This window comes from Akebia trifoliata, chromosome 1 (assembly GCF_017979445.1).
Source record: "Akebia trifoliata isolate Shusen 1 chromosome 1, ASM1797944v1, whole genome shotgun sequence".
NCBI lineage: Eukaryota > Viridiplantae > Streptophyta > Magnoliopsida > Ranunculales > Lardizabalaceae > Akebia > Akebia trifoliata.
The window spans coordinates 34,401,998-34,428,126 of record NC_141375.1 but is presented as its reverse complement, the minus strand read 5'-3'; the positions used below and the strand labels follow the sequence as shown (position 1 = coordinate 34,428,126).

Below are 26,129 nucleotides of genomic sequence, written 5' to 3'. Positions count from 1 at the left end.
AACCCAAATTAGACATTCCGAGTAAAGCGAAACTAAGAATAGTGCTGCACATGCAGGGTAGTGTGAGACACTTTCCAATGGGTTATATCTTGAAGATGTTTTGCAACAATAATCAATCCAATTAATCGCTGCTATTAATTTTTCTATTTAATCATTAGTGCTGATCTCCTTTTCTATTGCGAATGTCAGGAAAAAAACAAAAAAGGCCTAATGGGGGCATGCATAACTGAAATTGTATATTACAACTGTGAAGTACACAGTAGCAATCTTGCCCTATATGTATTGGTGCAGACTTCTTTTTTTTTTATTAGCAAGGATTCATTAATAAAAAAGTGAGGGCAGGCGAGATGACTAACACAAACACCAGTACAAGAGAGAACTAGTCAAAAGCAATTATACAAACCCTCTCCCAACTTCCTATAAAATCCTGAAAGAAACCCCCCCTCAACTCCTTGAAGACCTTAGACCAAAAGAAAATAAGACCCAAGAAAGGCACAATTGTTTACTTGCAATCATTCATGTTTCTATCAAAGGTATGACTATTCCGCTCTTTCCAACCCCCCCCCCCCCCGGCGCCACCTAACAAATTGCAAATGGGGTGATACTCCACACCCACCTCTTCGCCCCAAAGAATACAAGACCAAGGGCACCCCAAGAAGCAAAAAGATACTTCACCGTTTAAGGCAGGCAAGTCAACACTCCAAACAACTTGAAAAAATGAGTCCAAATCTCAAAAATGAAGTTGCAATGAAGGAGATGGTCCAAAGATTCCCCGTCTCTCAAACACAACAAATCACCGTTAACTCTGTATCAACCTCTCCACATCAAAAAATCTAACGTCTAATTCTTCCTAGCGCAGTGGTCCAAGTAAAAAAGGCAACCTTCATTGGGACTTTTGGTCCCCAAATAGCGACATGAGGAAAGGAAGACCACCCAACAATGCACAAACAACTTTACCAAAAATCTCCCCTCCTTGCTCACCATCCATACTCTCTCATCCTCACTCTCCACATCAGAGACGACTAAGTGATAACGATTAACCTTCTCCACCTCCCAATTATTGAACAATCAACAAAAGCCAAAATCCCAAGGCCACCCTCCACCAACAAACCTTCTGAAACTGGAAACCGGTAATCCCTTTTTTGATGAGATGAAGTACAAAGATGGGGAACTCCTCCCTAAGAGGACAAGTGCCACACCAAATATCTTCCCACAATCTTACCATGTTACCTTTTCCCACCTTAAACTGAGTTCTCACCCTAAATACTGGGAGAATCTTCATGATGTTTTTCCACAATCCACACCCATAAGAAGTCCTAACTGCACCTATGGCACAGATATTTACTGAAGGTTTTGTTCAGAAAAGTATTGCATTAGCTATAACATGAAATCAACTGAAATTACATAGTTTTTCTCCAAAGAACCAAACTCAAAGCAACACTAAATCCCAACTTACCTAAACTACAGTTTAAGCACCAGCAGATATTGCAAAATAAAAAATGTGACTTTTATTGAAGACCAAGTAAAAAAAATAGAGTATTGTATACATACCAGTGAAAGAATGGATTGGAGAAAGAGGGAATTAATTACAAGTATCTAGCAAGAAAAAAATAAAGCACAACAGTACACAGATCTTCCGAGATAATTTCCTCTTCAGGCCATTTGCATGGCTTCTTTCTTGTATTTCAGATATTTTACAAGGCAGCTCAGAACATACTATAGTGTAAGAACATTTCACCAAATCATCTGGAATTAAATCAGAAAGCCTGTTTTGACTGGCACATGCTTAAATCCTTCTCCCACCCGCAACTTCAGCCAATTCTTCAAGGAATGCAAGTTTTCAGTTCCACTCATAGAAACCATCACCAAAGCAAGACCAAAATCATCCAGATAATCCTCTGTTTAATGACTCTTTTTCCGTGTTTAACCCTGTCTGACTGCTGTGAACCACAAAACATCTTTAAGAAATATCCTAACCATTCAGAACTGAAAAGGTCTTTATGGAATAAAGTTCTGAGCTTCAAAGCCCTACCACAGCACTCTTCTTTCCCTGGACAAGTCTCTTCAAACTTTTCCATCCCCAAATGTCATAGCAAATGGGAAAGACCAACATCCGTGGATGCATCCACTCCAAGAAAAGTGCCCTTCAGTGTGTGTTTAGATGGTTTCGGGATATTCTTACCCTCTCAAGTTTTGTTAGCCTCACATGCACTCAAGTTTCAACCCCAAATGTCGTAGAAAATGGGAAAGACCCACGTCTTTCGATGCATCCACTCCATGAGAATTACCCTTCTGTGTGCATTTGAGAGTCAGCCTCACATTCACTCATTGCATGGCAGATTGACAAGTCCAATAAGTCAATTTGAATCTCACCAAATCCTTAGCGAAAGAAACTATGACAATTCTTTATAATGCTCTGCCACGAAAGGCTCCAATGAGCCCCATGTTCTTCCAACCTTCAGTTTGGCATGCATAGGAACTGAAACAACAAAAAAGCATATCAGCAAACATGTTACCAAAGAATCAAGAAAAGATGTCAATTGGTAATGAGATCTTATATATACCCAGAAGTGACACAGCACTTTCCATGCTCATTTGTAGCAATAATCCAGCTTCCCTTACTACAGAAGAATCAACTTCCAGTACAAGTTCATCATGTACCTGGACAGCAATTTTCGACACGATACTCAGAAATTATTGCGATTAAAAAAAAACAAACAAACAAAACTTACCAATCTTTCAGAAAGAACAGACCTGACTAAAAATAAAGGACTAACGTAAAACTACATCTCTCCAGAGATAACCCAAAAACATGACCAACCATCAGCCTTTTATCATTAATAAATAAATAAATTGTATACCTTTAATAAAAATAAATAAATAAAAAAGCATGCACCTGCAAAAGAATTCGACAGCGGCCTTTAAGCATAGGAAATTGTGTTGCAAACGCAGTGGTTGAAGTATGCTTCTCACATCCCTTGATAATTACTGAGTGGATATTTATCATTGCAATCTTGATTATGTCTGCAGCAGAGCCCTAAAGAAACATCTATATCAGTACCAAGGTGGCTTCAAAATAGCCTGGTAAGTAGTACTTTCTATTACCTGACAAATAGAATTCACAGCTTGTCTCTGAGCTTTCCCTTTTTCTTTGCTGTTCCCAGATTTTATTTTTGATAAGAAGCGTTTTCTGCCCTTCAGGGTCTCAATGTACCTGCATTGTAATGTTTCAGCAAATAAACATCATTGTAACCAATAAACAAGAAAACATGTTGAAGAGCGTTATGCACATAAGGAAAACATGTCAAACATAAACCCCTATCATTTGCATAAAGCAGAATGCCTCCACCAGAGTTTAAATTATGAAGGCCCCCGAAACTATGGATGCCAAATGACAAATTAAAAAAAAAAAAAAACAAATTTATAGACAAATCTAATTAATTCATATAGATAACTAATCTTGAAGTACACTATACAAATAAACAAATTAAAAACCTAAATAAAAAAAAAAACAGTTGAAAAAAGAGAAGATGCATAATTTTAATGACAATGGTTAAAACTGTTTGCAAGACACCCAAGTCAACACATTGAAATTGGCTTTCGTCCAAAGAAACAGAATGTAACTTCCCTTTCAAACATTGTATTTGTGGCTCTAGAAATCTACTCAGATATTTTTCTTTAATCAACAAGTATACAATTAGATACTGATTGCTCTTACAGAAATTCATCACTACATTTATCATTAACTAAGCCATCTCCAAAAAATTCATCATTTTCAGAAAAGGAAAATGAAAAATTGACCTCACCCTTTTTGGCGACAAGATACAATGGACTTGTGGAGCCAGGAAGCAACACCGGGGAAAGAACTCTTAAAATTTTGAATTTTATTTGCAGCCTCATCTGAACTGCAGTTCAGCTGTTCTGCAAGGGTATTAGGACCCATTCCGTAAAGAATACCATAGACCAATCTTTTTGTCTGATCTCGCTCTTGGGAGCTAACAGTCGATTCCAGCTGCCCAGTCCATCGTGCGGCTATCATAGTAAATACATCGCCATTTGGCTTACTAAGAAGTTCAATTAATGAAGAATCCTTGGAGAAATGAGCCATCAATCGGAGTTCTATCTGAGAGTAGTCTGCCGTCAGCAACAACCAGTTGTCCTATAATAAGTAGTTCAAGGGAGTGAGGTATACCATAGCAACTTCTGAGCATTCTTCCTCGGGATGAGAATAAAAGTAGTTACCTGTGTAGGAGTAAAGAAATCACGAGCATTGATTACATGATGATCAGCATCTGAATCACTTGTATTTGTGGAGATGTGATTGATTTTGAAGTTAACCGTATGTTCCACACACTGTAAACATCCAATGAAGTAAATCAGAAAAGTTATGGTTATAATACAATTGCGCACACGAAAAAATAATAATAATAAGCAAATAAAAAATATAAACTAAAAACCTGAAGATTAGGCTCCTCTATCGAAAGACGTCCAGTAGCCGTAGAGGTCTGGAGCCAATGGCCATGTAATGTATATTTTTGTGACCTCATAGATAGCCTAGCTTGTGAGCATATTGATCCAAGTGTACAGTTTAAGAGCTTCGCAAGTGTCCTGTGCTCTTTAACAATTGAAACGATAGGATGATAATGCCTGAAAATAAAGAAAATCACAATCTAAAGCCCATGAATACTATACCAAATGATGCAGGCAGAGAGCCTACCAACAAATCCAGGAACACATCAACTAAAAGGGGTAGCTCGAAAACAAAATAAAACAATATTTTCTTTTACAATTAATTCCATCCAAATTGGCAGAAAAATCACAGGACTATGACTTGGAATAAATATAAAACTATATACAGTCTAAAAGACTCAAATGGCATTAGAAATGCCATATTTTCCAGAAACTTTAAGAATGTGGACATGATGCCCTAATTGGGCACAGTTAAATATGAAAGATAAAACTGAATGATGGAAGCACCGCCAAAGCTTGACTGCACCCAAATGCAGTTAGAATGCGAGCAATCAGAGTGTAACCCCATAGGACAATAGTCGCACGACAATCATTATATTTGTATATCAAAATTTTGCATTTGATTAGAGAGAAAATATCAACCACCCAAGAGGCCCTTTAATATCGGAGCTTCTAAGCCAAACACAGAAGTCATCAAAATATATCATAACATTATTATGGATGATATGTAGGTCAAATACATCACATTATAATGATGACAAACATGATAAAATCCAAATATCATGTCAAATTAGATACTCCATCAAGTAGAAGGCTAGACTCCTAGGCTTTCTAGGATAAAATGTTGCCAATTCTCGGTATACTTCACAGCAGTGATATAAGAAAATGCTTTGCTATGTTAAGTAGAGCCACATTAGTAATGGGGGAGTTTACGACTTTCCGTCCTAGAAATAGGAGTTTAATAAGAAAATATATCAGCATAGATTTAATTCCATTTAATTGGATTTAAAGAGTTTAAATTACACATTAGAAATTAAAAAATAGAAATGATGAGGTGGGATAATGTAAAAACAACGTGAATGATAAGGTAGTTTTACTTTTTGATACCAGCTATACAAACCAGATTGGGCTTAACTTTTGACAAAAAAATATTAGATCCAGAAGAATCAAATGGAGCCCATTAAAGCAATTAGAGAGCTGACGGTGGGCCTGAGATGTTTAGGCAGCTATATACATATCCAAGGCCCACATTCAGCTCAAAAAAAGTCCAGACCAACTCGAACCCAAAATGTAAGGAATCCATGGAAACCCGGAATATTAATCCACAAAATCTGACCTCTTTTGGAATGCATTCATTGACAATATGGTTAACATCAATAGTGCTGTAACCCAATGGGAAGAAAATAGGGCTGTCAATGGATTGGATCAGACCCAAAATCCGATATATTTTGGGTTGAAGACTTGGATTTCGATAGAATCTGATTGGATAACCTATCAGATCGGTTTTGGATCAACCACGTCCCAATTCGATAGGTATCCGAAAACATGCAAGAAAATATGTTAAAAAAAATCAAGTAGAAGGCTAGCAAAAGCAATTAGAATACTAGAAAACACCCAAATGCAGTTAGAAAGCTACCAATCAGATGGTAATCCCATAGGACAATAGTCACATAATGATCTATTATATTAAAATTTTACCCTTCTTTAGTGAAAAGAAAAAATAAAATGAAATAAGAAAAAATAAAAAATAAAAAAGAAAGAAAGCCAACAACCCAAGAGAGCCTTCAACACAAGAAGCTTCAAATCTGGTGGAAAAAAAAGTCACCATAATACAAAATAACATTGTTACACATGATAAACACTATAATGATGACGAACATGCAAAAGCCAATATCATTCAAAGTTAGATATTCCACCAAGTAGAACTATTAGCTTAGGCCTTGTAGGGGAAAATGCTGCAGTTATCTGTATACTTCACAGAACTGGCAAAAGAAAATACAAAATTCTCTACTAGTTAACTTGAGAATGACTCGTGGCATGGACAAGAGCAAGAAAAATGTAACAATTCAGTACCTCAATAGATCCAAAGAATGTTTATCAGTGCTTGGATGCTGTTTTCCTTTAGTGTGACCCTCAGGTATGGGCAACTTCAAGTGCCCATAAAATATGTTTGCAACATCAGCAGATGTATAAAGTGAAAATGTCATGCCAGCAAGCTTATGAGCTTCCTTCTCAAGCTCCTTAAGCTTTTTACTCAATATATGCCTTGCTCGAAGGCATCCTTCCATGTCAACACCTATTCCCCAAATCTCCATATCTGCAAGAACATTGACCTACAATACAAACATAAGCATTTAATAGGTACCAAAATCTTCCAAGTATGAAACCAATTTCATAACAGAATATCCAACTACATTGAACTGAGAAATTTATAGTTGGAATCATGAGAAGGACTACCAAAGGGGTTTCAATGTGGAGAAGTGATTCAACAAGATTTTCTGAAATAACTAGCTTCCATAATACAGAACCCAGAGCTCGGGTTTGTGCGACACGACGGCAGCAACCATTATGTGCAGCTCTGCGCATCTGATTCTTCCACATACCACTCCTTTTAGCAGCAGCAGCAGCCTCACTGGATAGCCTTTTCTTAACCTCCTGATAATTATTACAACTTCAATTGAAAGTTTGAATCGTGATAAATCGCCAATAAATCAATGAAACTTAAAAAGGTTCCCAAGTTCCGGTTGTTGATTAACAGTTACGCAATTTCTCCATAAAAGAGAATAAAAACAACCCAAGAATATTCACTTCACACAGTGAAGAAGTAATCTATGTGGATTACAGATCTCCAAATATTTCCTATTTTAAATAAATAAAAACATGTGTCACGACAATAGGAACTACCTTATCAAGATTCGGATTAGAGCTCCTTTCTTCATCAGGCCAAAGTATCCATGAGACAATGCACACGTCGATTCCATCTTGTACATAAATTGGGGGCAGCAAAAAGTATGAGTTGTCTATCAGTTCAATGTTTGTATCCTTTATTGCAAAGTTCAGGCCACCAAACCTCTGAATGCAAATCCCAGGATTTTTTAACACCTGAATCTGAACTTTTAAGTTCCAACTGATTTTTCTAACATCGCTTCTTGCCATGATCTTAGCTATCCTATTCCATCTATGGTTAGCTATCTCCCACCGATGATTTGGAGGTACAACGTTACTCATGTCACCAATGGCGCTCCTGGAAAGATTCCCATGTTCTACTTTGCAATTTAGTTTGTCAGAACACATTAGATCCTTCAAGAGGTTGACATAGTACACAGGAGAATTTTCCCAACATACGGCCATGCCATGAATTTCAAATGGAATAATAGAGTTCAGTTCTGACCGCTTGGTGAAGTGAACATCAAAATAGAACTCTTTGATTGTCTCCCAAAGCTCCAAGAAAGAATCAAATCCACCATTCATATTGCTTGCATTAATAGGCCCCTTCACAGAAATGTTTTCACGAACATTGTGGCATAGAAGTCCTCCGCTATAACCTTCCTGCTGTTCATGATGAAAATACCCACCAACTATCTTCTTGTCATTGTCAGCATTTCGCAACTGTGTAGAGAGGGGTTCCCCTGAATTTTCTGTGTGATCAATACTTGATTTACCCCCATTGGCTACATTTAAGACAGAACCTTCAACCGATACTCCAAGGTTGCCAGTAACAAATGTACATTGCATTGCAGACGTGCCTAAACTGATATCTGGTATCTTAGTTAACTTCTTTCCTTCAAGTTGTATCACAACATTATCAGAACTCTCATTTCTTTCTTCTGCGCCTAGTTTAGCTGTGATATCCTTTTCATGTTCTATACCAACAAAGCTGCCAGTAGTGTCTTCACCAGAAGAGGCCATAGCACCTTCTTGCATGATGAGATTCCCAGTGCCAGTGGATAGTAAGGGTCGAGAAAACTGAGGGACAATAACTCCAAGCGATTTAAAAGCTGAAAATGCAGCTACTCTTGCCTCTTCAGCTTTTTCAAGAACAATTTTGCGTGCACCATTTTTTATCTTTTTGGCTAGTCCCAATTGGATGCGTCTCTGTCCAGAACCCTCTAACATCAAGCAGTCAAAATGTCCAAATTAGTGGATGAAACCAAAAGAGAGGATTGAATTGCAAAACTACAGAGGATATGTAAGAGAAGAATAAATTAACCGTGACATCGACTATAAAAAGAACCACGTCCTTAATAAGAAAGCAGGAAAAACCAAAATAATGGCATCCAAAGGGTAGAGAATAATTGTTGACCACCATCAACAAGAATATGTGTGGTAATAAGCGTATAGAAATTATGCACTTCTTCCATAGCAAGCAACACAAACAAGAAACATTACACACAAGTTCAACATCAGGATACACAAACATAAAACTTGGGCATGTATATGTGCATGTCTATGTGGAACGGTTTCTATGTTCTGGCATTTGTTGGATTGTTCCTTAGTATGTCTTTCAGATTTTTCTTGAATGATATTTAGTGATTTGGTTTCTTTTCTAACTTTAAGTTATATTTTTGTGGAAATTTCTCGCATTTGTTTACTGTAGTTGACTCACATATTTTTGAGGATATGGTGAGTAATAATGAGAAAGAATGTAAACCTTAGTATTTTAATGATGCTTGTTTTTGGATAGTTTAAAAAAATGTATTTGACGGGAAGCCATCGATTTTGTGTTAGCTTAGCCCATCTGTTCTGTTCATCCATTTTGTTAGTGAGTTAAACTATCATTATTTTTATTTTATTTTTAAATTTTTGGGTTTTCTCGTATTTGGGATTTCTACCTCTTTTTTATTAGTACAACACATCTTTTATGCTATCTTTCTAGGAAAAGGGGCCAACTTTTCAAGTTTGAAACATTGATGAATGTCTTAAAAATATGAAAATGTGGACAAGATGCATTATGGGTCTAAAGTATGAGGCATAAGCCTCATGAGCACGCATTTTCCAAATTAACCAATAAAATAAAGATCCCAAATAGAATCAACCCTGTTTACGAAGGTTGGGACTTGGCATAAACGGGTTCCTCCAAAGAGATCAATTAGAGTCAAAAGTCAACAAATCAGATGATTACAATCATCCAAATTCTTCCATTATTTTGGATGGGTAAAAGTAATTGTGTGCATCCCCTAAATTGGGAAGGGTAGAGGGAGGGGCAATCGTTTACGATAAAAGTACAACTCCATAGATAAAGGTTGTACACTTGAAAGACACAAAATAAGACAAGATCCAACCGAAGGGCCAAGGGATCAAACCCAACACAAGTGAGGTTTACCAGAGGTGTGAAAAAGGTGCATGCCTCACTATAATAAATGTACGCCTTTTTTGGTTATCGGTCAATGAGGTTCTACCACCTGAAAGGCTTCCACACATCTTATTTAATAACTACTTAGTAACTTTTAACTAATGTGGCCTTAAGGAGTGCCTTGATAAACATGCCTATACACCATTAGCGAATGCCATGAACCAGACTTAAGCATTCAAGGTAGTCCTAGATCTCTAGTTCTACTCATAAATCAAACCACATATGACTGCTCATACAATTCTTTTGCTCAATAAATAACATATTCCTACTTACATGAATCAAACATTAAGCATCAATATATCATCGAAAAGCACAAATCAAAGAACTGATGAAATGAAACTTCATAACCAATCCTATAAAAATCCACCTTGTGCCGCCCAGGAAGAAGATTCAAATAGAGCTTTGACTATTTCGGGAATGGATGCCTCTGCAATGGCTAGAGTGCTGCGTAAACCAGCTTTATAGAGGGCTCTAGCTCGAGAACCCTAAAATACAAATGAAATGTCTGGCATGATCAATTCTGGACTGTTGAACTAATAAAAGTTGTAAAAAAACAGGGATCAGCTCAAATGGTCTTAATGTCTCATTTAATTGTTCTGGAGATAAGGCTAACAAAACATTCACAGAAAGAACTAAAAGAATACACTCACCTTAACATATGGGATGGTAGTGAGCTCTACAATTTCTGCTCGCACCCCAAATGAAACGCGATTCTGGAACTTGGCAACTAAGCCTTCCAGATCATGCCAGCCAAGTCGCTCACAAAACATAGAAACCATTGAAGCAAACCTTCCAGCATTCTCTTGTAAGGCCTGAACCATGCCTCTAGCTACTTTGAAGGCTTCACAGACATCAGCCACAGGTGCCTCCTGCATACAAGCATTATACAATAAGGGCCTTATCAAGGCACTGAAGTATTCAAAAACCAGAAATGCGCATTACTATTCATGCAAAACTAATCCTTTATATAAAATCAAATACAACTCTCTGCATAGAAAAATAATGAAAAGGTTTCTATGCCAAATGGACATATTAGTACAACTACCAAGAGATTGACAATGGTACTATACTTTGCAATTTTCAGAATTAAAATATGAGAAATTTATGCTGGCACAAAGATTGGAATACACATACATAAACATGTGCATTAATAAGTGTGCACAACATAAGTGTTTGTGTGTCTATATACAAGGAACTAAATTTCGATGACGAGGCATATTTCGATGTCTGTGGGTGTCTAAGCAGATATTTCCCAATTTTCTCTCTTTCTTTGAGACAGTTTGTGCATGATATCTTCGATTACTATTAGAAGTGGATTGAGATTGTTCTTTCTTTCACAAGTTAAAAATGCTTGCTTGAGTTTAGTTCTATGGCCGAAAAGAGTGGCATTGTTGCTTCTTCTACATTTGCTTCTGATCTGCCTGTTAAGAGGCCGAGAAGATGAACCCTGATGTGAATAACAATGAGAATGGTGTCATCCGTATTCCTGGGCAATTTTCTGAGATGAGCCCAAAGTGGCCAGAAGAAGCACATTCTTTAAAGGTTGTAAAGATCTTATTTCAAGGAAACTCCGAATACAAAAATATTACAGTAATTCAGCCGGCAACACATGGAAAGGTTCTCGTTTTGGATGGGATGATTCAGGTCACAGAGATGGATGAATGTGCAAACGAAAAATGATTACTCAGCTTCCACTCTGCTCCATAACAACCCCAAAGAAGGTATTGGTTATAGGAGGAGATGGTGGTGTTGTGCAGGAAGCCAGGAACTGTCTCGCCGTTCTTCTGTTGAACAGATAGATATATGCAAAATTGATGGAATAGCTGTTGATGTTTCTAAGACATTCTTCCCCAACCTAGTAGTTGGGTATGAGGATCCTTCTGTAACTCTCCACAATGGTGATGGAGTTGCATTTTCAAAGGCTGTTCCGAAGGTACATATGATGCTTCATCATAGTGGATTCCACCGACCCAATTGGGTCTTGCACAGAGCTTTTCGAGAAACCCTCCTTGAAGTCGGTGGCAAAATCTCTCCGCTTTGGAGAAGTCTGTATCTAAGCAGAAATGATACAGCTTCATATGTACATCATAGAAGATATTAACTTAAGTCAGATATTCAAAGCCTCTGTCAACTATGCACGAACTAGATAGAGTTCCTACATATCCAATGGAGTGATTGGTTTCACGGTTTGCTCCACCAAGGAGCCACCAGTTGATTTCAAGCATCTGCTGAATCCCATAGATGAGAAAGGAAGTCAGCAATGCAATAGGACACTTGAAGTTTTATAACTAGGGGATCCATTCTGTTTGCGCTCTTTTGCAAAGAAGGTGATCTATCAAACTACCTAATGGAAAGACCGCCGAGAATGATGAGGCACATGATTTAGTTTCGATTTACTTGGCAATCATCATTAGCAAAATGGGCAATGCCACATTAGACTGTAGAAAGTTAAGGCTGGACAAGGTATTATATTAGAAGTCAGCTTAGTATTAGGGGTCAGCCAATGAAAACTAGCTATGATCATACACGAAAATTAAAATTACATGAAACTTCAATGGGTCTCTTTGATGCCGATACTTGGGAACGAAAAATATTTCATAAATTTTTTGAGAAATTTTATGGAAATTTCATATATTATTTATGTATAAAGTTAGAAAGTGCACCTTACACTAGAAGGAATTCAGGAATAAATTGAACAATTATTTGTGAACATACAAAAAAGAAAAACGCCAAGAATATTCATCTATCATAAGAGGAAATCACCTGCACAAGTCTTGACAAGATGAGAGCCACATAGAAGCGCTTACATACACGAAGGATTTGTTCTTCTGAAAGCATACTATGGCCTATGGTGGAATTTCGGTTTTGAGATCTGCCATGCAACCCTTTCCTATTCTCTCTTGATTTAAATGAATTGTGCATAGGAGCACCATGGGCCATTTGCATCAAGAAAGGTTCAACTACACCAACTCGGTTGCCAACTGACTGCATCTCGTGAATTTAAAAGAAAAAATAAGTGATACACAATAAATACCAAAAAAAAAAAAAAAAAACAGCTATCAACAGAATAATCTACATGAGGCTACACTTGCGACTATTTCATCAGAAATTAACAGCTTATTACAATGAGCACGAATAGTAACGAATTTGGCCACTTGAAGAGAATTATTTTTCTTTTGAAAAAGTCGAATACTCCCATGAAGCCTATTTCCAATAATGTGATTAAGAATAGAAGATATTATTTCAAATGGCAAGTTAATATATTAATTAGTTAAACTTCATCAAATTGAAACAAAAATTTAGTCAAGATTCAACATATCAATAATTCATCATGCCACGGTAACAAATAATAGCCAAGGGAACAAGAGGAGAAATTAATGAATTCCAAGCAGTTCTCTATCTTTCTAAAAACAGGTTCAAGACAAAGAAATAAACATTCTTGATTGTATGTTGGTAGTTCTTCTCGATCTCCATTTATTAAATTCTCTATCTATTAAAAAAAGGTGTGACAACAAATATAAACAATTTTTAATGAAATAAAAGCCGAAAAGTAATACACCTAGCAACACTAATCTCCCCAACATTTACAGAAAAAACATCTACTCAATGAACAGTTATATTGTAAAGGTAAAATATACTGATAGCATGAGTAGCTATTAGTATAAAGTAGCATATGTTCTGCAATTTGATTGGCAAGAGTGAGTAATGAACTGCTGGCTGACCTGCTCAAGAGCAGACAATTGCATGAACCTTTCATAGTACAATTCCCAATCTGGCTCAACATCAACATTTATGGGTGTGACCAAGTAAACTAAGTGCAAATCAGACGCAAGCACAAATCCTTCCCTTGCCCTTGAAAGATCATCCAGCACAACCTATAAAAGATTTCAAATAAGCTAAACTACAAACAAACAATGTGCTGGCCAAATGAACATATTAATGATAAGAAAATGCTCAAGAACTGTTCCCAGAGCGAAAAACATAATAAAAAATTTCATATATATATTTGAAAGTTGAAAAGTTACAAGTGATTCTTCAGGACAGAGAGAACTGCCAAAAGATGCACGTCCAAGAGGTGTGGTGCTGTATAACTTAGTCTCCTCATTCCACTCAAGAAATTTCCTATGGCAAAGCCATCGAAGAGAATCCTGGGCTGATTTCACAACATCTTCAAATGGTTTCGTTGAATTGAGAAGAGTGCACCTAACATATCTATGGACATCACCAGCAGTTTGAACAATCCCACCAGCAACAACCTCCAAGATTGCATGAGTCATTCCATTCTTATCTTCAGAGAGACAAGATTGCAATGGGGGGCAGCTATCATTAAGAACAGCTGTAATTTTTTTAATCTCTTCTGGCTTGCAAATTAATACCTGGTTTAGGTGAAAAGAGAAAAATATATAAGCTGATTTGCAAACGGAATTAATACTCAAGCAGGTTCAAGAAGAAAACAAGAAATGAAGAACTGTCACAATAATTTGTATCAAGCATATGTTCATAAGCACAAAAACGCTCCAACAAACAGATGAATAAAATACATCAAAAGCTCACCAAGAACATCAACAGAAATAAGAAAAACATGCAATAAGCATCAAAACATACACTTTCTCCTTTGGTGTCTATTCCAGTCCGACCAGCACGACCAGCCATCTGTTTGTACCTTGTCCCATCAATGAAATCGCGACCAATCCTGGGCTGTCGGAATATAACTCTCCTAGCAGGAAGGTTAACACCAGCAGCTAAGGTAGATGTGGCAGTCAATACACGCAGTAGTCCTTTACGATAGCAGGTTTCAACAATCTCCCTTTCCTCAACCTGTTTGAAAATCAGAACACTGTCTAAAGCTTTATCAAGAATGGTGCAACATAAATGTGTACATATGAACCATACGGAATAAAGTTAACATAAAAATGGTCGTATAGAAAATAAATAATAGTAATAATTATTATTACAGTAATAGAGCATCCTCTATACGTAAATGAGGAAAAAACTCCATTCATCATAAAGGAACGTATGGCAGTGATCTGAACAGGTAGACTCTACCGTGAGACCAGCATGGTGATAGGCAACACCAGAAGGCAAAGTTTCTTCTAATATAGGATCCAATCCCACTGGACACCTTCTCAAGGTATCAATAGCTGAAGAAATATCGCTGAATTCACTAAGTTCGTCATGAGTGCCAACCGAAAACTGTTTGATAAACTTTGAAACATGCCTTGCAGTTGATTCGCATCCTTTTCGACTAGAACAAAATAGAAGCACTGAATGACCCTCTTGAACAACCTACATCAGGGAAAATTTTCAGTAATCAAATCTGTCCCACACAGTGTATAGACGATTCTCCTGTCAAAGCTGTAACAAAACTATAAGAAATGCCAGACAATGTAGAATGGAAATAGAATTACCTCATTGCACAATTCCACGATGTGATCTGGGTCTTTACCACCAATATCAGCAGTTTTTGGAATTGTTCGAACTAGGTCCATTTTTTTGTTAAAAATGGAATTTCCAACTTTAATGTATTCTTCTAATGGAACAGGTCGGAAATCTGTCTGGTATAGTGCTGCCTGCATATATAATTTGTAAAATACATTGGTGTAACTCTGAATAAAATATATAGTGAGACATTGAGCATCCAGCTTGTATGACACGAACTCCACAATTTAGGACAAGAATCACCTACTACACAAGCTAGAGCTTCATGCCCAGTAGAAAATCTCCGGCAAAATCACTTCCTATGCTTGGTTGAATTTTGCAATGTAAAAAATTGCGTGAGTTCTTGTTAAAATAAAATGTTGGAAAAAAAATTACATATTTGACCTCATCTTCAACCTCTGCCAGAAATTTCTACTTTTGAATTGGCAAAAATGCATTGTCTTCAAATGATCCTATATCTTGTTCTTGAGGGTTTTTTTTTTTTTTTTTTTTTTTTGGATAGGTTGTTCTTGATGTTTGATGGTTGAAGGAAGAGAATCTTGAGGTTGAAGATGAGAGTTAAAATATTTATCCTAGAGACTGAAAAAGACAGATTTTGGGCACAAAAAATCAAGGGTTTTTTACAAAAGGTTGAAGATAAGGGCATTTGGGATTTTCTATTAGTTTCCAAGAAAAGACCATGATCAAGGGGTATGCGGCACCTTTTGTATTGCAAACAATTTGCTAGAATTTCTTAAGAATTTAGGTGATCCATGCAAAATTTGCATTGTGTCACCAAGCACCCATAAAATTGTGAATTAGTGCAGAGGCCTGCCATACACTAACTTTGGGTAGATAATGAATTTGCCCTTGAGGAAAGACTTATAATGCATTTTGTTATAAGATTCCTTTGAATGGCTTAAAAACTATCATTCCAATCCAATCCATCAGAGACTCTGTTGGCCTGCCTGCACATGTTTTGTTGTTGCTGTTCATTGCCACTCATTGTGATTTGATAGATTTTTCTATCCGATAAATTCTTACTATCCCCAAGAGCTAAACACCATACATTACAAGCTTAGTGAGGGAGAACAAAATAATAAATGCAAGGCTTAGGGGCTGCAATCTTTAAGAAGGCCAGCACAAAGGAAAAGAAGATAGACATGCATCTAGAGAGGATTAGGCGGATTTTTTTTTTGCGACCCTTATCATGTTAAAGAAATGTAGACATAGCAATTACTTTAATGATTTCCCAAACAAAAAAGAAAAGAAAACAATGGGAAGCCATTAAATATATAAGGCTCGTCTGCATGCATGCATTGAATAGAAACCATCGAAAACAAACAAAATGCAGCTCAAACAAATTAGTGTAGACAGGAAATGCAAGAATCTCATCCATCTCAAACACGCAATTTGACCTATGTCGAAGGAAAATCAACCAAGCTCAGGAAAACAAATAAAGCTCGACAAGTTCATCAACTGTACTAAAACCCGCCATTTTAATGTGTAAATTAGGAATATTTATTTGGAAACAAGAGGTAAATACTAAATACATCATTGTTGGCAGCAAAAAAGGTTTAAATTTTGTGTGTTTCGGTTTTTTCAAAAACCAAAACGAAATGAAATGCACGAAACCAAAACATTTAGAATGTTCAAAATCATTATCTTTGAATCATTAAATTTAAGATTTTATTCATAGATAAATGTATATATAAAACTATTTTTTAAGTACTTAAAATGAAAGTTGGAATTAAAAATCACATTTTTTTAACGTTGATATGTAATTGAAATGCTTTGAAACATTCTGAAATAAACATAGGAACCTAGAAACATTGCATTTAATGCATTTATTAGGGGTGCAACTTGGTTTGGTTTGAGGTCAAATTGGAATCAAACCAACATAGGTCGGTTCCACTAAACCAAAACCAAAACCGAACCAAATTCCATTGGAACCAAAACAACCCAATCCGAACTAAAGTTGGTTTGGTTCAGTTCTATGGGTTACCAATATTTAAGTAATATTTTTTAATGAAAAAACAAACATATAATAAAAATAAATTTTCATACAATAAATCACTAATCTATTCATAAAAAGTCATTAGTTTATCCATAAAAGATCATTAATCCATGTCCTAACTCTTAAAATAATTCATAATAATTATTATATATATTTATTGCATTAAGGATTCGGTACTCGGTTTGGTTCGGTTCTATACAAGATTGATCTAAGAACCGAACCAAATTGATCACTTCTCCATTTTCGTAACCTAGAACCGAACCACAACTTGTTCCTAACCACCCCAAAGCTATCGGTTTGGTTCGGTTCTCGGTTTGAACCGGACCAAGTTGCACCCCTAGCATTTATACTGTTTTAAAAGTCTGTTTTATGTGATTGAATGGATCTTAGAAGTTATAATATTTGTTTAATAGTTAATTTTATATCAAAAAAGAGTATTCATACGTTCCAAGAAACAGTACTAAACGTTCCAAACATTCGGTAAAACTGCAAAACATACTTTATATAATATTGATACAGTTTGCAAACATGCAATACATTCAAAATTTGGCACTGTTTCATTCCAGTATATCAAAAGAGCAGAATGTTTAGCCAAAACATTCCAAAACAGAACTTTAAACAAATGGATAAAATTATTAGTCAATGTCAGTTAATTCTTTATTCCAGTTTCATTGTTAGATAAAGACAAATAAATTCATCCAGAAGTAATCCAAATGCATGGCTATCAAAAGATAAGGATCACATTAATGATTAACATCACTCACCTGAAGCCAATCAGCTACAGCTGCAACATTTGGCATGGTTGCACTCATTCCAACAATTTGCATACCATTAGCAGTGTCAGATTTCCCACTACTCGTACCTGAGCTTTCTTCACTAAATGATTCAACATTTCCATCACCAGCTGCATAACGAAGCTTAGTCAACATAAGTTCCAAAAGATACCCCCGATTCTGATCACCCACCTGTCGAGGCAATTTACAAACTTAGAAAATCCATGCATAACATAGACATTTTAGTAGTATAAACATACACCAGCCCCACACATACACACCCTCCCCAACAGCCTGGAATGAGAGGGAGAGAGAAGGAAATAAATTCAGAGAGAAATAAAAGATGAAAGGAAAAGATGTTCAAACACTAGTCATCTATTATATATATATATAAACAGAAGTAAGCAACAAAAAAGGCCAATGATCTCTGAAAGTTATTGCATTTCTCCTAGCCTTGTGCCATTAGAAGATTCTTTACTAAACTCTTTTTATGACGTGATTTGATTAAAGAAAAATATAACCGATCAGCATCTAAAATGCTGACCTCAACTTAGGGTACTTTCTAGAATGGCCAGAAACTTGAGTTTCAGCAACAGCATTTGGTGCTGTACAAAAAGATAAAAATCACAATAAACTCTACTTGTCCAAACAGGTTTGGCAAAAAAAAAGTTAGAAAATAGCACGGGAACACTTCTATATACATAATTGTACAAAAATTTCATCATCATAATTAAGATCAGCAATCTCCATGAGATAAATCAGATTCTATCTACATTAGTGGCAGAGAACATCAAACATATGCATTAAGAACGCAATTTAAACAGGATCTGTTTCTAAATGGTCAATAAGAGATTGAGGGGTCAAATGTGAGATATGACCAGACAATAAAGTTCAGAGAATGCCTTTTGTTCCCCAAAAGACATTCACAAGAGATTAGAGAGAACATCATCTAAACGAATAGGGGCACAAGATTTGATCAAAATCAAAGAAATCCATACCATATGCAATTCATCTATCACAATAATTCCAACTTCAGAAAGACGCCCTTCTTCCAGCAATCTGTTGAGTAACGAATTTGCCTTCTCTATAGTGCAGACAGCTACAGAAGTATCTTTAGGCAGTGTTCCACCTCCTTGGTTACCATAAAAACTACGAACATGTTTACCTAGAGGCTCAAGAATTACTTCCAAATGCTCTGCCTAGGACAAATTGGTCACATCTTCAGTACTAAATATAGAATACGGAACCTGCAAGTAACAAGAGAGACAATAAAAATACCTTTTCTGCACAAATTGACACATATGGCAGTACAAGAATTGCCATTTTTCCAGTTGACATGATTCGTCGCAACATCAAGATTTCAGCAACAAAACTTTTACCAGCACTGTGACGATTCAACAGCAAGATTAAGCATCGGCTAAATACCCAAAAATATATGAAATGCTTCCAAAAGCAGGTGTAACTTTTTATTAATAGTAGCCATTCAAGTACCACTCAAACCTCTGTGATAACTAAAAGAATTTCCATCAAAGACTAACACAATGACAATGGTATACATTCATAAGAAATAAGAAAGCTATAGAAGAGAGTTTTCATGCAATGAATCACGAACTAATGTTACAACCTTCATTGATGCAGACAAAAATATACAAATAAAAACCTTACTAACCAACACAAAAATGGCTCCCAAAGTACTTCAATCATGGAAGGAGCTGAGTATTCTTACAGAGAAACGATGGTTTAGCTACATGTGTTTCTTCTAAAGCACCCCAAAATTCTCAGGGGAATTAAAAACCTAAAGGTTAATTTAACTAATACAAATATCTTTGCTTATAGTACTGTCTTTTCTCTTATGTGGGCAAGTGCACACCGTCCATAATATAGAAATCAATATCTCTTTTCTAGGCATCAGTCCACCACAGATTTAGTTAGCAATTGAATTTTAACCTCTTGTTTATTGTGGCATGGAATGAAGTAAAGCCCAACCTATGAAACTTTATAAGATGCCAAACTATAAACAAGTCAACGCATTTCATAAACAAAGCCTTATCTCAAGAATTTGGGGTCATATAAACAAAGCTTGTTCCTCCATTCCACTCTACCTAAAACCACGTCTACTTATAGAAAGTGTGTTCATATTGCTTACATTGTCTCAATCCACATATTTTTTAGTCTTCCTCTTTAGAACCTTCAACTTGAATATTTCTTCTAACTAGGGTTGTAATTGACCTTTGTTTGTTGAATATGCCAAAAACATCTCAGAAGGTTTTCTCATAGGTTATACCTATTGGAGTTACTTGTACATTTTCACAAATGCATTCTTCTAATTTTATCTTTCCTAGTATTTCCAATCATCTATCTCAATATCCTCATCTTTGGCTCTGTTTTGCTCAATTTATTAACATGATGCTTCTTGAAAACCCAACATTGAGCTCCATAAAAAATAGCTGGTCTTACTGTAGAATTTTTCTTTTAATCTGATTAGTGTGCAACAAAAATACTAAATAATTCAAACCCTTATGAATTATATAAAACACCCCAAAATCAAAATCCAAAGATAACCCTTTGAAATGGCCTTCAAATGATACTCCGTACTCCATCACCACCATAGTTGGGCTATATGAAAAAAATCATAACTTCCAGTCCAAGAGCTCAATAGAAAAACTATATCTGACATGTTAGGAAGCTTTTAAGGAAAGAATTGACCACTTAAGATTCCACAACCCTAAAGTAGTGTTGACTCACTCTAATTCATTCGTGATTGTTATAGAAAAAAGCCAATAATGTAATTTTTTTAAGTAAATGAGAACAATGAAAAGACTCACAGTGCAACACTTCTCACAATCTCTATAAAATATGATATAGAGCATGATAACAACACAAAGCACGGCCATATTATACCTAATTGCATAGCAAGATTCCATGAAATATGATATTGCATTTCTTTTTATAACTAGTACCTTGTAGATGCACAATAAACAAGATTCCTTTTTTCCAAGACTCCGTCCACCTTAAGACAATCAACCTAGAAAATGAAAAATGTGAATTGGGTTGTGAACCTTCAATCATGAAAGAATTGAACGTTAAAAAGTGATACCACAAATTATGTCTTCGAAGCAACATAATTATATATTATTTTATAAGGGGAAGCACCATTTTAAACAATTATTTCAGATGATATTATTTTATAAGGGGAAGCAACATAATTATCTATTATTTTAGTACTATTACAATCATTACCATTATATAAAAATAATATTGTTAATAGAAAAAAAATATAGAGGGAAAAAGAAAGATGAAGAAAAGGTTTCTACCATGTAGATTGTTAATCTTTCTAGTGTGTAAATCACATGGAACACTGTTTTTTTAAGTCTAACACGAGATGACTTATTGCCTTCACACCAAGGCAAAGCTTTGACCACACTGATCCATAAATGAGATTGAACAAGTTGCACATAGGTTTTAGTTTCTCAAAATAAGAAGACAGAGCTGATTTAGAGTAACCAAGGTGAATAAGACCACAAAATCCTAAAACAATAATTTAACAAGTGTCTTTCTTTGGTAAAATAAGTTATTTCAAATAGACCACATTTAGCTTTAGTATTTCTAATAACATGTTCCACTATCATGTAATAGGAAGAGAAAGATCAACTTCAGCTACACATTTAAAAATTACCTGCCAGGGATACAATTTTGAAATGCCTTTCTTCATATATATGTTGCATATTTCGGAAGGAAGCCAACTGCTAAGCTGTAAAGAGTCTTTTAGAAACAGAGAACTTGATGGAGTACCGGCTTCGTTATACTTTTGGTGAGAAACACAAGGACTCCTGGCATCTTTCTCCTGTACACTAGATGTGTTGCTTTCAGCTTCCACTGAAATGGGATCCATTTCTTGTGCTTGGTGTATTTCTTCAACGCCAGTTGAACATGGAACGTTAGGATCCATATTTGGTGATATAATAAAAGAAGACTTGAGTTTCCCCTCTGGCGTATGTCCTTTTGTCTCAGCTGTACTACAACGAGATAGAAAACTAGGGGGCTGTGAACTTTTGTGATTTGTAAAACCACTACTGCATCCTATGCCTCCTATTTGAGCAAAAACCTTTATCGCATCCAAGTTCTTGTCCTCATGCAAGAAGTCAAAATGCCTAACAGGCAAAGGGGATATCTCTTTATCTGATATACCTAATGGAGACTCAACACTTCCTTTGCCATGCTTCTCGATTGATGCCAAAGAAGCCCTCGATTCTAAATTCCCGCCTACGTTGTCACCTTCAGCCAATCTGTCCTTCAATTTATCCCCACATGAGTTCTTCTGATCACAGTGGCGCTTAACAACATTAAATTCATTGGCAGCATGAACAGATAATTTATCGAGAGGGGCAACCATACCATCAGCAACTTGAATTGCTTCATCCCAGAATGCTTCACCAGGAGAAAAAATAGAGCTTCCACGAACTGACATGGGGGTCACATGAGTACATGCCTTACTTGTCGATGAGCTAGGTGTATAACACTCAACAATACCTATGCTAGAATTAGCTGTTTTATTGCATTTTCTCAAGCTTGCATGAGGTTCATTTGGATCATTACCACTTGGTCCCTACATAAATTTAACACTAATTAACGCACATCAGATTAAAAAGTTGAAAATGAGATTTATTAGCACTTACATCAAGTTCTCCAGTATATTCTTGATTAGAACAAGTGATTCCACCTTCTAACTGGGATTGATCCCAACTGGGAACATATTGTCTCTTCTTGCCTGTCTTACTCGCCGCAGCTAATAGAGATGGGCTACCAGTTCTCTTGTGCCCATTCAACTTTGGCTCTGATGGGGAGCTTACACTAGATGGAAGTTCTCTGCACAAAATAGAGAAATATCAGTGATTTGAAAATGATGCATAGATAAAGAAGAGTCATAAGCATCCATTAATTCATTACATGCTTGTCATCAAAGCCTTATCCAAAAAAAAAAATTGGGATTGGCTGTCTGAATCTTTTTCCTCCATTCAATTCTATCTAAATCCATGTCTTTTGAGCCATTAATACATTATGAAATTGTTGAGCATATATTTTCCTCCACTCTTGGGTGTGTCAAACCCCAATTAAGCCTCGTGACCCTCTTATATTCATAGTCCGGTCCCTCTCCAACAGATCGGTCTTTTGGAGTGGTTGGTTGGCTAACATGGTATCAGAGCACTAGGTTCATATAAGTCACGGGTTCGATTCTTTCCACCCATATGTGTGAGGCAGAGTGAGTGTATATTTTCCTCCACTCTTGAATGTTCATATCCCAATTAAGCCCTATGACCCTCTAATATTTATAGTTCTCCCCCTCTCCAACAGATCGATCTTCTGGAGTATTTGGTTGGTTAAGAGAAATGATGAAATCAAATCCAGTATTCATTTAAACTGGAAAAAAATTCAATAATACTAAACTATCATGCTAAATTTTAATTTAAAATATATATATGACCGAAGATCAATGATGTAAATCAAGTATACCCGCAATACAAAGACAAGAAGTCAGCTGTGAACTGTTTGAGTTCTGGATTATTTATGCCAGGTACAGAAGCTATGGTATCCTCCACAGGAACTTCAGCTGCTACGTCATTCACCCCAGAACAATCTCGTAATGTTCCTTTCTGACCTTCAATAGATTGGGAACGCTCTTGAATTGATGAAAAGTCTTGTTTACGTACAACTCCGGATGATAAATTAATTTCCAAGGCCAAATTCCTTTTAATTGGCTCTTGCCTCAACGAGACACCATGATCCCTGAAATTATCACCTTGAGAATTCACGAGGTAGTTGTCCAAAGTACCTTTCGCACTAGGAGAGCCCTCAAGTCCAGTTTTTGCATCTTTTTCGATTCCCCCAGACTTCAAACCGGGCGATAGAAGGTTCTTTTTCTTGGCAGTGTAAAACTGTGTATAATCGCCATTCAAATATATCAAGAGAGAGTCCCAAGTTAAATGAGATTGAAGAAACAGTTAGAAGTCAAGAACAAGTTTTAGTTACTTGGTGTGCAAAAAACAAATCAAATGAAGCTTTCCCATTGAATTTTTACGAATAAAAATGTTTTATTATTAAGATTCTTAGTAACGTGAATTGATTAGGATCCCTAGAATTTCCTATCTTAACTTATGGAATCTGGTTATAAATAAAGATTTATGATTTCATATCGGAAGAAGAACAAACATTGGGAAGAAAAACTAATGGATGTTTTGCCCCCTACATGAGACAAGATTCTAGGTTTTTATATTTCAGGTTCGTAACAATACGATGGAAGGTTAAGCTTCTTTAATACAATATTCGGTTTCATTAAAAACCCAAATTAAGGGAAAATTCCACAATTTTTGAAAAAAAATCCCTCGGGATAAAGAAGATTGCTCGCCAAGTGTTTGCAAAATTAACCATTCTTTCTAATCAGGAACAACGAAAATTTAGAGAGAGATTGGGGATGAAGTAGGGATCTAGGGCTCGCAAGGAAACGAATAATGATTAGAAGCAGACCTGATCGATACGCGCTTGAGGAGAACCAGACGCCATTAGTTAGGAGAAATTGCAGAGTGAAGTGAACTCCACTCGCTGGATGAGGAGACGAGATCGAGGCTTCTGCTACAGAATTTGTTTGAATCTAAATTCTAAAAAAGACCGCGAAAGGTCTCCAAATGGCAAATTATAGGTTTTAGTTTACAGGGTTTTAATCATTATTATTGATCGGGTGTTGCACTGTTGTACCAAGTTTCCTCAACTTTGCAATTAGTACGATAGCGAATCACCGTCCGATCAAAATCAGTTCAAACGAAGATAAACTTAGAGACTTGATCCGTTTGTTAGGGTGTCTTTCTGGTCTTGAAACTCGATTGATGCTTTGGGAGTTCATCCCAAAATATTGGAATCCACCCTCAAACCATAGGAAAGTAGTTCTCAATGAATAATATTGTTTGGTAATTTTTATTGCAACAGTAGATTATGGGGTAATAATACATTATGGCCTCATAATTAGATAATCAAGAATGATGATTTTTTTTTTAGAGAGTTTACAAAAAAAAAATTAAAAAAAAAAAAAAAACAACTATTCCAACCCAAAAAAATACATGATTGTAAACAAAATGTTCACCAATTATCATGCCAACATCCATGATTCCTGTGAGATTGGACCCAAAATCAGATTTAGACAACTCAGGTCAACATTCTCCTTTTAACGGTTTAGTTGAATAAAATTGATTTAATTTTATATAGAACGATTTAAATTGTGAAAGAAAATATTTGGATAACTAAGAACATTTTAAGTAAAGCAAATAATATAAACAACAAATTTATTATTGAGTGACGTTAAATGCACGTTATTTTTAGCCAACGCTCTTGATGCCCTTTTCTCTTTCCCGTCCATAGTGAAAAAAAGCAAATTTTCTAAATTGATCACCTTGTGACTTTCAAGAACATGATTCCATGCAATAGAGTTGTAAAGGACAAAATCATAAGAAATTTAAAAACATTGTTATTTTTTACCGTTGAATTTTATTTTTAAACTTGAGTGCTCAGTGACTATCCGTTTTCAATACCTTGGATCAAGCTCAAAAAATAATATTTTTTTAATTTCTCTTTTTTGAATATGAATATTTTCAAGAAATCTTAAAAACCATGTTATTGGATCGTCAATGTGATTATCACTGCGACCCCAACAACCTTTTTTAAGATTTAAAATCTTAAAAAATAAATATGTTGACAGTGGACAAGAGAGAGAAGCTCTCTCTATTACTGATGTCGTTATGCCACATGTCAAATGTTTGTTTGACTGTGAGCCAACACGGCATAGGGTGTTTGGGGCGTTGGCCAAAAGCGGTGTCCATTTAGCATTTCTCTTTGTTATCATCTCATGTTAGGCTGTGTTGGAATTGAGAGAAATGGAGAGAAGAGAGAAGAAAATAAATGAATTTCTCTCCATTTCTCTTGCTTGAATTGTTAAGTGGAGATAAGAGAGAAGAGGAGGAAAATGGTGAGTTTTCTGTCTCTTCAAAAGTGGAGAGATTTGAGTCACAATTCACCCTTACAAAAAAAATATATATATATCAAATTTCCACCC

General features: G+C 35.9%; 1 protein-coding gene and 1 pseudogene across 2 annotated transcripts; one reads left to right on the top strand and one right to left on the bottom strand.

Moving 5' to 3' along the window:
• Positions 1 to 1,485: 1,485 nt before the first annotated feature.
• On the bottom strand, positions 1,486 to 24,933 carry LOC147412038 (MUS308 and mammalian DNA polymerase-like protein). Of its 2 annotated transcripts, XM_086455444.1 has the most exons (27): positions 24,554 to 24,933; positions 23,543 to 23,964; positions 22,708 to 22,897; positions 21,708 to 22,637; positions 20,992 to 21,056; positions 19,310 to 19,415; positions 19,030 to 19,230; positions 18,023 to 18,223; positions 15,232 to 15,393; positions 14,870 to 15,109; positions 14,429 to 14,641; positions 13,849 to 14,199; positions 13,546 to 13,698; positions 12,587 to 12,808; positions 10,474 to 10,692; positions 10,191 to 10,308; positions 7,375 to 8,579; positions 6,928 to 7,125; positions 6,544 to 6,803; positions 4,458 to 4,647; positions 4,243 to 4,353; positions 3,807 to 4,159; positions 3,106 to 3,214; positions 2,897 to 3,037; positions 2,565 to 2,661; positions 2,374 to 2,479; positions 1,486 to 2,292 (listed from the first exon to the last, which is right to left on the bottom strand). In XM_086455444.1, the coding sequence occupies exons 1-26, from the start codon at positions 24,587 to 24,589 to the stop codon at positions 2,394 to 2,396; spliced, it is 6,579 nt and encodes a 2,192-aa protein (XP_086311570.1). In that variant the 5' UTR covers positions 24,590 to 24,933; the 3' UTR covers positions 1,486 to 2,292; positions 2,374 to 2,393. The 2 variants fall into 2 exon arrangements, with proteins under 2 accessions (XP_086311570.1, XP_086311563.1); XM_086455437.1 differs by having other exon boundaries at positions 1,486 to 2,479.
• LOC147412039 (spermidine synthase pseudogene) lies at positions 11,193 to 12,154 on the top strand (annotated as a pseudogene).
• Positions 24,934 to 26,129: the final 1,196 nt, after the last annotated feature.